General features: G+C 35.3%; 1 protein-coding gene across 3 annotated transcripts in view; it reads right to left on the reverse strand.

Annotated features, from left to right (window-relative positions):
• Positions 1-14,836, reverse strand: part of COPS4 (COP9 signalosome subunit 4) — a 42,940-nt gene that overhangs the window by 15,543 nt on the left and 12,561 nt on the right. For 2 of the 3 annotated variants that reach the window (XM_014865196.3, XM_014865199.3), the window contains exons 3-7: positions 13,974-14,125; positions 13,305-13,408; positions 8,707-8,860; positions 8,382-8,532; positions 1,752-1,922 (exon numbers count right to left, since the gene is read on the reverse strand). In XM_014865196.3, the coding sequence (XP_014720682.1) occupies positions 1,752-1,922; positions 8,382-8,532; positions 8,707-8,860; positions 13,305-13,408; positions 13,974-14,125 (732 nt within the window). The remainder of the gene's footprint in view (positions 1-1,751; positions 1,923-8,381; positions 8,533-8,706; positions 8,861-13,304; positions 13,409-13,973; positions 14,126-14,836) is intronic. The other variant, XM_014865198.3, reaches the window with a different exon arrangement.

The raw sequence follows: 14,836 nt of genomic DNA on the forward strand, positions 1-14,836 counted from the left end.
AAAAAGGAAAAAATAAAATCTTAAAAAAAAAAAAAAAAAAGAATGAAGTACTGATACATGCTACAACATGGATGAACCCCGCAAACATTACACTAAATGAAAGGAGGCAGTCACAAAAAGCATATATTACATGATTCCATTTATACGAAATGCCCAGAATAGACAAATCTATAGAGCAGAAGATTGGTATTAATTTTGCACAACTCTGGGAATATAGTAGAAATCACTGAATTATAACTAAAGAAAAATAACTATGTCTCAAGATTGGTAGCCTAGGGTTGTAACGCCAATAAACACAAATGTCCAAGAAGAAATAAGGAAAGCAAAAAGTTCTAAAATGCAAGAGGAAGATGACAAAACCCCTGGACGCCGTATACAGTCCCGTGTGAAAAATCTGAGAATCATTTGTGCCCTCAGAGATCCTAGAGAGTATCCCTCTTTTCAGAAAAAAATTCTCTGATTATATCTTTTCATGCTTCTTTCACAGCCAGAAAGCTCAAAGTCCAATCTGAAGCTAACTGTTTCAATTCTGGAAACTTTTTCTTATTTATCTAGCTTTTAACTTGTTTGTCAGACATCTTCCTGCAAAAAGAACTTAAAGCTGCTCAGAAGAATACACAGAACAAAAGACACGAGAATTTAAAAGTCAAAAGCAACAATCAAAACACACACTATTTACAGGTGGGCTTCAAATTTAATTTTAAGCTTTCTCGTAGCCAACCAAAATAAGAAAACCAATCAGTTTATTAATTCACGGTGTGTTTAAATAAGATAAAAACCAACTGCTCAGGAGAATCACAACTAATCCTAAGACTGTAAAGGAAATTTTCCTGAGGATATCCATAAAGAATATCCTATAGAAAAAAACCCTCCTTTAGACAGAAAGAGGAGAATCCCTTGGTTTGCTTCTTAAAGGACAATTAAATAAAGAAATTCAATAGGGGGTCAAAATAATCCCCTCATTCAATCCAGGGCTGTAAGATGGGTAAAGCATACAACCTTCAGCTAGCCCCTACATAAATAACCCTTTACGACTGAATTCTCTTCAATACAGGATGACAATGAACCCAAGGCAGTGAGTCTAACAGATCTGTACATTTATCTTAACCTTTTCCAGGTTTCTGATGGCCTACATCTATATTTTTAGTATCATATGTTATTGTTATAAGCTACTTTCAAATCTCTGTAGACAAACATACTTAAAATAATTGATGTTATGAACAAGCAACTATTAAAAACTTATTTCCTGGCAAAGGTAGTTCAACTTAAGCAAATACATCCCTTGGCTAGGAAACACGACACCAATATCTATTTTTATTGGCAACACTTTCATCCTGAACAACCTTGGGCAAGTTACTGTGCCAAATTTTGCTCTATCTAAAATAGGACTGGATCATTATGCTCTACTACAAACTGATGCTTAAGGTTAATTAAGGTACCTAATCAAACGGTTCGAGTTTTTAAAAAACCAGGCACTATAAGCATAGCCTATAATTCTTCTGCCCTTAGCCTTTCCAAAAAATGCATCATTCCACAATACTTTCCAAGAGAGCTATTTTTATACTTCAAACCCATATCTGTGTATGATACTCATCTTCAGTCAATATAATATTCCTTTTTTAAAAAAGGAATCATCAACTGTTACATAAAAATATTATAGGAAGACATCGAGATGCTTCAAATTTAACATACTTTCCACTAACGTGTACCTAAATATTTACTACCACACACTTATAAAACATGATCATTACCATCAGCTGTGGTTGCTTTTTGGTGAGGCATCAGCATGGCAGCAAATTCTTGAAGTTGATTTCCTCTGATGATCCTATCTAGGTACATTTTCTCTAGGATCCCATAAGCAGCAAGTTGCTGGCACCTTTCATCCTTAAAAAGAGTAGCTAGCATCCGAGAACGCTGCTGTCCTAAGGGAAACAAATGAACATCAAATATTCTCACCATCTATGTCTTCAATGAAAAATATCGCACGACCTATTTTTTGCCTACTAAAATATACAGTGGAATCTCATTATTTGCAGTAGTTACGTTCTAAAAAGTTGCTGCCACCACTGAATCAGGGACTACTTAACTGCTGCCCTAGTGGGAACACAGGACTGGGTTCCTGCGAGCCTCCGGTCACAACATGTTTGTCAGCTGATCAATATGTAACTTTGTTCATGTGTGTTTTTGTTTAAAGGTACCTTATTTAATATATATTGAAGATTCATTAATATTGAACTCACAGAAAACATGCCTGAATTAAGCTTATCTAACACACGTATTTTCTCCATAAGGCACATCACAGACTTCCTATGCATAAGAACCAAGAGAGCACTTCAGGACTATGCTTAGGGGCCATTTTTAACAGTGAAATCAACCACAAAAAGCACAAAATGTGAAACCCATGGTGTTAAATTGACCACCGAAAGGACACTTGTTTATAGTATGAGAGCTGAAACAAGAAGGCAGAGGGTTACCTTGTTCAACCTCAGCTGGAAACATAAGTCAGGGGACTCCAATTCTTTGCTGCTCTGTGTAAGTCTGCAAATGACTGTGAAAGCACGAGTACTGATTTTGGAGTTAGCAAGTAGGCAAACGCACAGATATGGAATCTACAAATAATGAGGATCAACTGTATATTCATAGGTGAAGAATATGGTTTACACCAAAATGTTATGAGTGATTCCAATTATAGGTATTATTTTCTTCTTGTTTATTTGTATTTCAATAAATGAACATGCAGTCCCTTGGTAATAATAAAAAAAAAATTATAAAAGATGGGGTCAGCCTGGTGGTGTAGTGGTTAAGTTCACGCACTCCACTTTGGCAGCCCAGGGCTCGCGGGTTTGGATCCCAAGCGCAGACCTAGCACTGTTCATCAGGCCATGCTGTAGTGGCATCCCACATACAAAATAGGGGAGGAGTGTCACAGGTGTTAGCTCAGGGACAATCCCCTTCAAGCAAAAAGAGGAGGATTGGCAACAGATGTTAGTGGAGGGCCAATCTTCCTCACGAAAAAGAAAAATTATAGAAGATGAACAAATATTTCTCAGATTGGAAACAATATTCATAGTTTCAATTTATACTTTCAAGGATCTTTAAATGGTGAAAAATTACATGACAATTGATGACATTACAGAAACCAAACTAATGGCAATAATTCTATAAACAAACTTTTTCTTTTTCTTTTTTTTTTTGAGGAAGATTAGCCCTGAGCTAACATCTGCTGCCAATCCTCCTCTTTTTGCTGAGGGAGACTGGCCCTGAGCTAACATCCATGCCCATCTTCCTCTACTTTATATGTGGGACGCCTACCACAGCATGGCTTGCCTTGCAGTGCCATGTCCACACCCAGGATATGAACTGGTGAACCCCGGGCCACTGAGGCCGAACGTGTGAACTTAACTGCTGCACCACCGGGCCCAGCCCTGAACAACCTTTTTCTATTTAAATATTTTCTAGCTCTATATACAGTAAGAGCCTAACCACAATGACACCCAGAAGTAATGAGCACACCTAGCATCCCAATCTTGGTATCTTCATTAAAAGGAACTAGGGATCCTTGAAAAATAGCTGATTTCAAGTCTGGGGCAGGAGAAATACAAAATGAGTCTAAGGCATCTTTTATGCTACAATGTAGGCAACCATTCAAAAAATGAGGCCATGTCAAAAAGACATGATCTGGTCATATTTGGAACTTGAGCATCAAATTAATTATAAATATAATTTACTATAACACACGGAATAAATAAAAAATGAGTCAAATATACAAGAATGTTCATAGCAGTACTATTCCTAATGTTCATTTGTTACAATTCATCAAACTGTACACTTTTTTTTTTTAAGTGAAGAAGATTGGCCCTGAGCTAACATCTGTTGCCAATTGTCCTTCTTTTGCTTGAGAAAGATTGTCCCTGAGCTAACATCTGTGTCAGTCTTCCTCTATTTTGTATGTGGGATGCCGCCACATCATGGCTTGATGAGTAGCGTGTAGGTCTGCACCCAGGATCCGAAGCCACAAACCCTGGGCTGCCAAAGTGGAGCATGCCAACTTAACCGCTATGCCACTGGGCCAGCCCCAAGCTGTACACTTTTCTGTGTATATATTATACACACAGAAAAATAAGCAGAAAAAAAGTCCTTAATGATACTAAAAGAAGAAAGAAAATCAAAAGGAAAGTTCTTACAGAAGAATAGCAGCTAACAAACGCAGAAGAATAGAATTAGTAGTAAATCACATTTTTCAGCACACAATATAATGAACCAAGCAAGGATTATTAATAGATACTAAATTATTGAAAGGTAGTTGGGGAACAGGATTTTTTAGAGTTGTCAAAGCAGCATCCCATAAATGATTTCCAAAATGCAAAGAGGAAAATATACCTTTACAGTGGAATCTCTACCTTAACTACATGACCAAATTTGCATCAATAATGGTGGGACAACGTGACATCACGTGCCCTCTGATGGGACGCAACAGCAAGCATACTACACAGCGTCACTATGAGGAATTCTTGCTAGAAAAGTTTTAACCTGAAGTTAATCTAACGTTTGGCTAACTTCCAGTTTACAGGAAATACACAGGATTAGGAATAAGTAAACAATATATATCAGACAAATCTAGAATGAAGGACTTCTACAAAGCAACTTCCTTGAACTCTTCAAAAAGTGAGTATTTTTTAAGTGAGGAAACTATACAATGTTATATGTCAACTATATCTCAATAAAGATGGAGGAAAAAAGCGAGGAAACTATTCTAGACTAAAAGATTCTAAAGAGACATAATCACCACATGCCACATATGAACTTTTCCTTGTTCAGGGGAAAAAGGCAAGTGTAAAAGATATTCCTGAGACAACTGAAGCAATGATAACAGGGACCAGATGCTAGCTTCTATAGCAAAATCACTTGTTAAATTTTTTTAGGGATGATAATGGTATTGCAAGTACATAGAAAAATGTTCCTATTCTTAGGAGATGCATGATGATATATAAAGAAGGAGTGTCATGATGGCCTACAACTTACTTTGAAACGATACATCAAAAAACGTGTGCATGTGTATAAACGAGAGAGAAAGCAACTATGACAAAATGTCAGGAAAATTTAGAAAAAGAATAATGAAAGGAGAGAAGCTCTGCTAGATAATAAAACATACTATAAAGCTACAATAATTCAAAGAGCATAGTACTAGTATATTCATAAATAGACTAATTAATGGAAGAGAATATTATGTCCAGAAATCTTACTATAACGCATTTCAAATCAATAGGGAAAAAAAGATGTATTATTCAATAAAGGATGCTAGGTCCAATGCCTAGCCATGAAGAAAAAAAAACCTTAATTCCCTATCTCATTCCTTACACTAAAATAAATCCAAATAGATTAAAATTTACAGGTAAATTCAAGAAGCAGGTAAACTAATCTATACTAATGATTACTCTCGGAGAGTTGGGGGCTGGAGGTAGTAACTAGGAGGAAGTAGGAAGGTACTAAATGAAACCCTAAAGCAGCAGTTCTCAAAGGGGGTCCCCAAGGCCTTTTCAACAGATCACTGATGTGAACACCATTTTCTTTTTAAAAAAACAAAGACATCCTTTGCTTTTTTCACTGTGTTGACATTTGCACTAGTGGTGCAAAAGCAATGGTGGCTAAAACTACTGGTACCACAACACAAATCAAGGCAGTGGCACCAAATGTATTGTGTCACACACAGTCAAAACAAAAAATGGTGGTTTCACTTAAGAATGTCCCTGCAGCAGTAAAAATTATTTGTTAAATCTTGACACTTGAGAATACATCTTTTTAATATTTTGTGTGACAAAGTGGGAAATGCACATAAAGCACTTCTGCTGCAAATCGAAGAACAATGGTTGTCCCAAGGAAACACTGCAAGCTGAACCAGTGTTTCTTTTCCATAGAACACCAATTACTTGAAATAACAACTGACAAATTATGGTTTTTCAGACTTGAGTATCCGGCAGACATTTTCTTAAAAATTAACAAAGTGAGTCTGTCTCCACCAACCAAGAATATTTGTTGCCCCTGATAAAATTAAAGTTTTCAAGAAAAAATAATTTTTGGAAAACTTGTATCTGCCACCATGAGCCTGACAGCTTTCTAATACTTAAAGCTTTTTTTTTAATGAGCTCAGTGGTACTATATTCAAATGTAATTTTTCTATATAATAAAGGACATCACTATGTGGAAGCTCTGTCTAACTCAGCCAACCAGTGTTTTCCAAATAACCAATACATGATAGTACAAAATCTTGCACTGGCAAAAGATCCATTTAAAGCGCAAGAGAGACCAAGACTTTAACATAACAGAGTGCAAAATCTCACTGATATGGTTTCAGACGTCACATCACACCTAACGCATAAAATATTATACCACTTGTCAAGTTTAGTATAGTATCAAAGAACAATATCCATAAAAATCTGAAAAAGCCATTAAATATGCCTCCCTTTTCTACTACACATCTGTGTGAGGCTGGATTTTCTTCACATACTTCCACTAAACAATATCACAAAACAGACTGAATACAGAAGTACTTTTAAGAATTCAGCTTTTGTCTATTAAGCTAGACATTAAAAGGATTTGAAAAAATGTAAAAATCCCATTCTCCTAACTTTTTTTGCTTTGGAAAATATAGTTCTTTTCACAAAAATATGTCCTTTATGTTTATATGTAATGGATCAATTATTGTTACTTTTAAATGAATTAACATTTTTAAACTTTCTCATTTCAATTTCTAATACAGTAATCAATAGATATAACCTACATAAACAACAGCTCTCTAGGGTTCTCAACTTCTCAGAGTAAAGGGGTCCTGAGACCAATGGATCTGAAAACCTAAAGCCTAAAGTACTGGAGGAAAACACGGGAGAGAATTTATATAATTTCAGAATAGGGAAGGCCTTTCTAAGCAAGTCAACAAAACCCAGAAGCTAAAAAAAGAAAAGATTAATACATTGAACTTTATAAAAACTAAAAGTTTTTACATGGCAAAAACGTCATAAGCAAAGCCAAAAAGAGATGAAAATTGGCAAAAAAAAAAAAAGGTTAATTTTCTTATATACATAAAGAACTTTTATAAGTCACCAAGAAAAGGACAAAAACTCAAAAAATGGCTAATGGACATAAACAAATAATTCACTCAAAAAAAATACATGTTTTTCAACCATTTTTTTAACATGAAAAGATGCTAAAGAGCATTCATAATAAATGAAATTAAAATTAAAACTAGAATAAGATACTATTTTTCATCTACCACATTAGCAAAGATTACAAATTGGTAATATATATGTGTGTGAGCAATCAGGTACACAGGACGTTGTTGTTTGGAGTGTAACATTAAAGAGCAAAGTATAATTTCTATCAAAAGTTTAAATGTATGTACCCCTGGACCAAAGCATTTAACCTATGCATAAATTCAAATATGTGCATAATCACTACAGCATTGTTTGTAGTTAACTAAATAAAATATGATAAAGCCAAGCAATAGAAGATACAAAAGAATAGGCTGTACATATTTACATATAAAGACCACCAAGACACACAGCTACATGAAAAAAGCAAATTGCAAAAGTGTGTCTATCATGCTATCATTTGTGTATAACAAAAGGGGATACAGATACATACACACTTTTCTATTGAAGGAAATACAAGAAACCCCTAACAGTTCTTTAGAACAGGAAGCACTATCACGTTTATATAACGCCTTTTCAGTAACAAAAATAAAATAAATAAGATCACTGCTTCATAAAGAATGAATTCTGCAGACTGAAAATGTCATTAGGCTCTCAATGAAACACAGTTTAAGAATAAACATTCTAAAATGATTTAGAAAAGCCATGGTTTAGAACTATCAGCATTTCTTCTCAATGTCCTTTCTGCTTTATAAGTTTACATGCTATAACTTAGTAAAAAGAACAAATAATAGTTTATTTTTTATATTTAGTGAAGGATAAATGCCAGGTCTAAAACTGAGGTTTGAAAGGTAAAAAAAATCCCAAAACCAGTACATTAATTATCTTATCACCGATCTCTAGATTTTAATTTTTGTTTCCCTCTATGTAGTTTTCACTTAATTTGATATCCACTTGTTCAGTGATATTTTAGGAGAACTAAACTTCATATTATTTCTCTTAACTATTCCTAATACATGTTGGTAATAAACTAATACATGTACATTTAAATTTTTTTAAATTAGCAATTTTATTGCTGTTTTTGTGTTTAAATGTTTAAACTAAACCTACCCTAACTGCATCAATAAGACATCCACTTGAAGAATAGTTCCTTGCTAAATCCTCCAAGAGTAACGAACCTGAAATTATTAAGCAAAGTTAACTGACTGTTCATTAAAGCATAAATGATGAGTTTACCTGCTGATGCTAAGATGGTACAGTGCAAAGCATGTTTTAAGGCCTCTAGTCTTTCACTTTCGTGCACTATGGTCTTGTAAGAGAGCTCATTGTACCTTTGTGCAGCTTCAATGAATTTTCTTCTGTAATCAAGAACACGTGCATAGCATACCTATAGAGGGAAAATGCTTTAATGAGGGGGGGAAATTAAAAAGCAAAAGCAAAAACTAAAAAAGAGAGAGAGAGAATTTCTAATACATAATAGCATTTATCAGATGTTCCGGAGCATCTTAGTATAGCAGGATTCTCCAATACAAAATTAATTCCAAATCAGCTCATCTGTTACCTTATAATGTATCTGTAACTGTTCGTTGGTTGATTCATTCTGAAGCAATGATGCTCGATTTATGTAAGCCTCTGCCTGGACGGGATCATCATCCTCCAGATATAGCCTAGCAATCTTCAGGTATGTCTCCAGTTTATAATCTACATTGTACTGTCTAGGACATAACAGAAAACCACAGAAGGACAAATATTTTATCAAGAAAATTTTTAGGCATGGTAGAAAATAATTTATATATATATAATTATACATTTTTCCTTATATATTTTGTTAACAGAATCAAAATTTTTACTGCATTACATTATAGAAAAGTTACAAAACATTTCTAAGTAAGTTTTATTGAATTTTTATTTTTATCATTGTTGTCATATTACATTTTAGCTTTTTTTTTTTTTAAAGCTTGGCATCTGAGCTAACAACTTTTGCCATTTTTTTTCTTCTTTTTCTCCCCAAATTCCCCCAGTACATAGTTGCATATTTTAGTTGTGTGTCCTTCTAGTTGTGGCATATGGGACGCTGCCTCAGCATGGCCTGAAGAGCAGTGCCATGTCGGCGCCCAGGATCGGAACCGGTGAAACCCTGGTCTGCCTAAGTAGAGAGCACGAACTTAACCACTCGGCCACGGGGCTGGTCCCTACATTTTAGCTTCTTCTAATCCTCAAATCACCTCACAAGTCAAAGATTTTAAAAAGAAAAAATGCCCAGTTCAGGAGTACATCATATACTACTGGTAGGACTATAAATGAATACAACCACCCTGGAAAACAATTTGCCAATATTCTCTCCAACAACCCTTTGAATTCTTTAAAATGCATCTACTCTTTATCCACTATACTCTCCCTCTAGAAAATAAATCCTAAGAAAATAATCAAGGATGTGCACACATATGTATGTACAAGGAGGATATTCATTTGCAAAGTTAATCATAAATATCCAAAATAGGAAGAAAATGAAAATCACCTTATATTTATGGTAATCAATTAAGTTGTGGTACATAAATATACAGTTATTATAATCATTAATATGTGATAATAGTCATCACGTATTTTTGCTAAGTGAGAAAACTGTATAAAACTATGTGAAACACCATTAAAATGTATTTCTATACATATATACCAAGATAGCAATCATCTCTGGGTGGTGAGATTACAGGTGGTTTTCATTTTCTTCTTTATCCCAGGGGTCACATTTTATGCAAGAAATATATAACTGAAGACCTCACATAACTCAAAACTAAAAGAATTCAAGATTAGTCCTCACAAAAAAAATCTTTTCTATTTACCAGCAAAAGTGGTGCCACCATGTGGCAAGAACAGAGTTTACAATTCTCACTTGGCCTCACCTTTGAAATTATTTCTTCACTTTTAAATTTTTTATACTAATTCAATTTTTTCCATGAACTATATTTTATTAATATTTTGCACTATATTATTTCCATTCACAACTCAAATTTACATGAACTGCTATAAACAGGACTATACTTTCAAATTTTATGATGTGCTTATTGTATCTATTACTTTCATAATCAGAATGAAATCGTTTTTTAAAGAAAAAAGTCCTAATTATTTATCCAAACTCTATTTTTAATCACTTTAACTTGTGTAGGAAACCACTAAAATTTTCAGTTCTTTGGTATCCTCACAAAGATAATGCTAGAGTACTATCAAAATGATAATTCCCATCACCGCAAAGAACAATATCTAATTTTACATTTATTTCAAATACCAGTGAATGTAAATCAATTGCTCTGTGCAAGGGAGAAAATGCTCCAGACAGAACAAGACCAAAGCAATCAAGAAAGCCCAGCCTTTTCAAACTATCAGGAAAAAAAAATTAACAAGAGGGTCTTGGACAGCAAAATTCAACACCTACATAAGAAGGCTTTTGTATAAACTGGCTGCTTTTTCAAGGAGTATCACTGCGTAACAATTTAATAAGTAATGCCTAAGAAGCAAGATGCCTGAAGTAGTGTCTGCCTCATCACCACAAATACTAACAAAGACAAAAAAGAATTCCTCGTTCATCTGGTCAAAGAGTAGAGAAGCAGCTGAAATTATTTTTAAGTCATTCACAATTGGTATTTTTAAACTTGCCAAGTGAAAGGGCAAGTGTGTTTAATAATATAACCAAGATTCTCACATCTTTCATCCTTGTACAATATACTTTGCAGGAATGTTTCAAAGAACTATAAATGTTTTTAAAAATACATATAAAAAGGTAAGACTGGTTGAATAAACTATCATCTTAATCTTTTGTTTTCCCATCTCACTTTCTCTAGTATCCCAAACCCAGCCATCCATTGAACCCACTGTGACCTTCAAACCACTGATCGTGTTACACTGTTACTTTTTCCCCTAAGGGCCTCACTTCCCTTCATACCCAGCTTAACTCCTATGGTCAGTCACTATAATCACTGAATTGCATATACACTCATACTCCTCGTCCCTCTCTTGCTGTCATACTTGGGCAAAATCATAACTCTGTTTAAACCCAACAGTTTGTCCACTCCTTTCCCACATCCATGAACTCTGATGGAAAAAAACACCCAACCAATCTGACTGATCTCATTTTAATCACCATGACCTTTGAATGAGCCCTTAATGCTGCCAAATATTCTATACAATCCTAGTTCATTCACTGTCTTACTCTCCTAGAGAATTTCTTCTCATATTCCTGTCTCTCCTCAACCTCACAACTCCCACTCCCATCCACACTTCCAGCTGAAGACTCTGATTCTGACTTCACTAAGAATACTGAAGTAATCAAAGAGTACGTGCCCAAACTCCATCACCACGTCACTAATGTCTGCACCCACATAATCTGTGTTCCTGGCTGTTAACATAGGTCACTGGGGCCATTCTGTCCAACAGGGAACACGTGGCACTGTCTACAGATATTTTTGATTGTCATAAGTAGGGGTGGTGATGCTATTGGCATCTAGTAAGCAGAGGCCTGGGCTGCTGCTCAACAACTTGCAATATACAAATAGCTCCCACAACAAAGAATTATCCAGTGTAAAATGCCAACAGTGCCAAGGTTGAGAAACTCTAAGCCTCTATCTAAAGCCTATCCCTCCACTAGATTCCTTCCCTCTTGTCTACTCCTGCAAGAATGCTCTCGCCTACCCTCTTACATCAAATTTTTACTTTCCACTGAATCATAAAAGAAAAAATAATCTCTTAACCTAACCTCTGCTGTCATCTTCTACCCTATTTCTCTGGTCCCTTTTGTGAAAACTTCTCCAAAGAGCTGCCCATACTTAACCATCTCCAATTCCTCTCTTCCCACTCTCTCTCAAACTAGTGCAATCAAGCTTTCACTCCCACCATTTCACCAAAACAGCTTTTGTCAAGGTCCCCAATGACCCCCACTATTAACTCCAAAGGTTAACCCTCACTCCTCATCTTATCTGACCTATCAACACCATGGCTGATCACTCGCTTCTTCTTGATACATTTTCCTCCTTTGGCTCTAGGACATCACACTCCACATTCTCCTGGTTTTCTTCTTACCTGAATGGATAATCCTTCTCACTTGCTGTATCTTCCTCCTGCCCCTGAGCTCTTAAGTTGGAATGTTCTGGTCTCAGTACTTAGTCCTCTTCTCTATCTATATTCCCTCCCTTGGAAATCTCATCCAATCTAATGGCTTTAAGTTATACATCAATGACTCCAAAATGTAGATCTCTAGCCCAGACCTCTCTCCTAAACTCTTGACTAATAAATTCAACTCCCTACTAGATATGTCCACTTGGTTATCACATGTCTGAAATGGAACTCTTCACCTTCCCTCAAAACTTATTTTTCACCAGTAGATAGCAACTCTATCTTTCTAGTTATTCAGACCAAAAATCAGGACTCATCTTGGCTCCTTTTATCAAATTCCATATCCAAGCTGTCAGGAAATCCCTAGCTCTACCTTAAAAACACATCCAGAATCTGACATTTCTCACAATCTCCATGTCACCTGCAATAGTATATAAGCCTCTTAACTAATGTCCCTACTTCTATCATAACATGTTTATTCTCAACCCAGTAGTCAGAATGATTCTTTAAAATATAAATCAGATCTTGTTAGTCTTCTGTACAAAACCCTCCAATGGCTCCCCCTCATTTCACTTAGAGAAAAGCCAAAGGCCTTACGATGGCTTACAAGACCCACATAATCTGGCCTCCAGTACTCTCTGATCTCCTCCTCTGTCTCTCTCCCCTTCACTCACTGCACTCCACCCACACCGGTCTCCTTGCTCTTCTCAAAGCGCTCCACGCACGCTGACATCTTAGGGCTTTTGCACTAGCCATCTTCTCTAAGAGGACCTACTGCTACTCTTCCCTCCGATAGCTCAGTGCCACTCCCTCACCTCCTTCAAGTGTGTGAGAAGGTGATATCGGGACCACCCTATCACTCCAATCCCCCTACTTAATGATACGAGTCCTCCGCTTTGCCCCTTACTTTTCTTTTCTTCATAGTGCTTCTCACCTTCTAATATCCTACAAAATTTTTCACTTATTAAATTGTTTATTGTTTCCTGCACTAGAATATAAGAAAAAACATAAGTGAACAATTATATATTTCCATCCAATATCCACTATTTACTATACTTTTGTCCTGTTTCCAAAGGAATTCCCACCAACACTTGGGCTGCATTTCTCCAGTCTTCTTCTTTCTCATATATAGATGCAAGATGCTGTCTTATGGAAGCAACCTGGAACAGTAGGTATACATGTTAAATTATTTCAACTGACATTAGTAAATAATTAAAATAAACAGCTAAGTTTAACTATTATGACAATGCTCTCATCCAACATATTAAGATGGTAACTAAATAGTAAAAGTTTATCAAGACCACCCAAATTTTTCTATGAATTTTACATTCATAGAATATTAAAATAGTGAACTGAAATAATACATTTCTGCAATGTGGATTATGGTAATAATTTAAATAGTAAGTTTTGCTTTTATATTACTGCATATATAACGCTGGAGTTTTCCTAAGTTTTCTGCATAATTAACAATTTTACTGATTTTAGAAAGTTCTCTTTAAAATAGAATAACATTTGGTTCATAAAATCAAATTGTAATATATGAGCAAATGTCAGCTGGAGTTACAACATCCTAACACTTATTTGATTTTACATTGTAAAAAGCTGTTTGGCACACTGTTGTAGCAAAAATGAAATTGAACGATTATTTCCTTTAAAAATTTAATGATATCTCTCAAAATAATTGCTATTATCTCAAGTTCAAAAATCACTGCTTTAGATTTTTACCTGCTCCTCAAATGAAATGACTCTAGGCTGGATCTTCTCCAAGGTGAAATGATAGATTTCTTTGGCTGTGCTATCAGGCAGGTTAGGCAGATGTGTGCAGAAATCAGTCAGCAACTGTCGAGAGATCACGAGGCTGACATTCTCATTTACCACTTGTCAAAAAAAAAAAAAAAGAGATAAGAAAACATGAATAATTTATAAATTTTTCATTAAGTAATCAATCTTTACCTAAAATTAATATTAAAAACAATATATGTTAGTGCAACCTTCAATGCATCATTCAGGGATTTCCACACCCCTATCACCTTATATTACAGAATAAATTTTCCCTATGCTGAATTATTTGATGACTACACCAAAACAGCAAAAATATCATAACTTTTCTAAGAAACAGAAATGGTTAGGGCTGGCCCGGTGACACAGCGGTTAAGTTCACACATTCTGCTTCGGCGGCCTGGGGTTCGCCAGTTCAGATCCCGAGTGCGGACATGGCACCACTTGGCATGCCATGCTGTGATAGGCGTCCCACATAGAAAGTAGAGGAAGATGGGCATGGATGTTAGCTCAGGGCCAGTCTTCCTCAGCAAAAAGAGGAGGATTGGCAGCAGTTAGTTCAGGGCTAATCTTCCTCAAAAAAAAAAAGGTTGGAAAAGCATTTTGTTTAACAGTTGGGAATTTTATATTCTTCCTTTCTCTTATTTTTCTACAAAATGAAGATACAGAAACACCTATATTTTTATTTATTTACTTATATCCCACCTAGCTACAAAAAGGAGTTAAAGAAGAAAACAGTGAAATACTTTTCATGAAATTTAAATCAAGTAGTGATAGTTACTGCCACTTGTACTTTCCCAATAAAAACA

The sequence above is a fragment of the Equus asinus genome, chromosome 3, assembly GCF_041296235.1.
Source record: "Equus asinus isolate D_3611 breed Donkey chromosome 3, EquAss-T2T_v2, whole genome shotgun sequence".
Classification (NCBI taxonomy): Eukaryota; Metazoa; Chordata; class Mammalia; order Perissodactyla; family Equidae; genus Equus; species Equus asinus.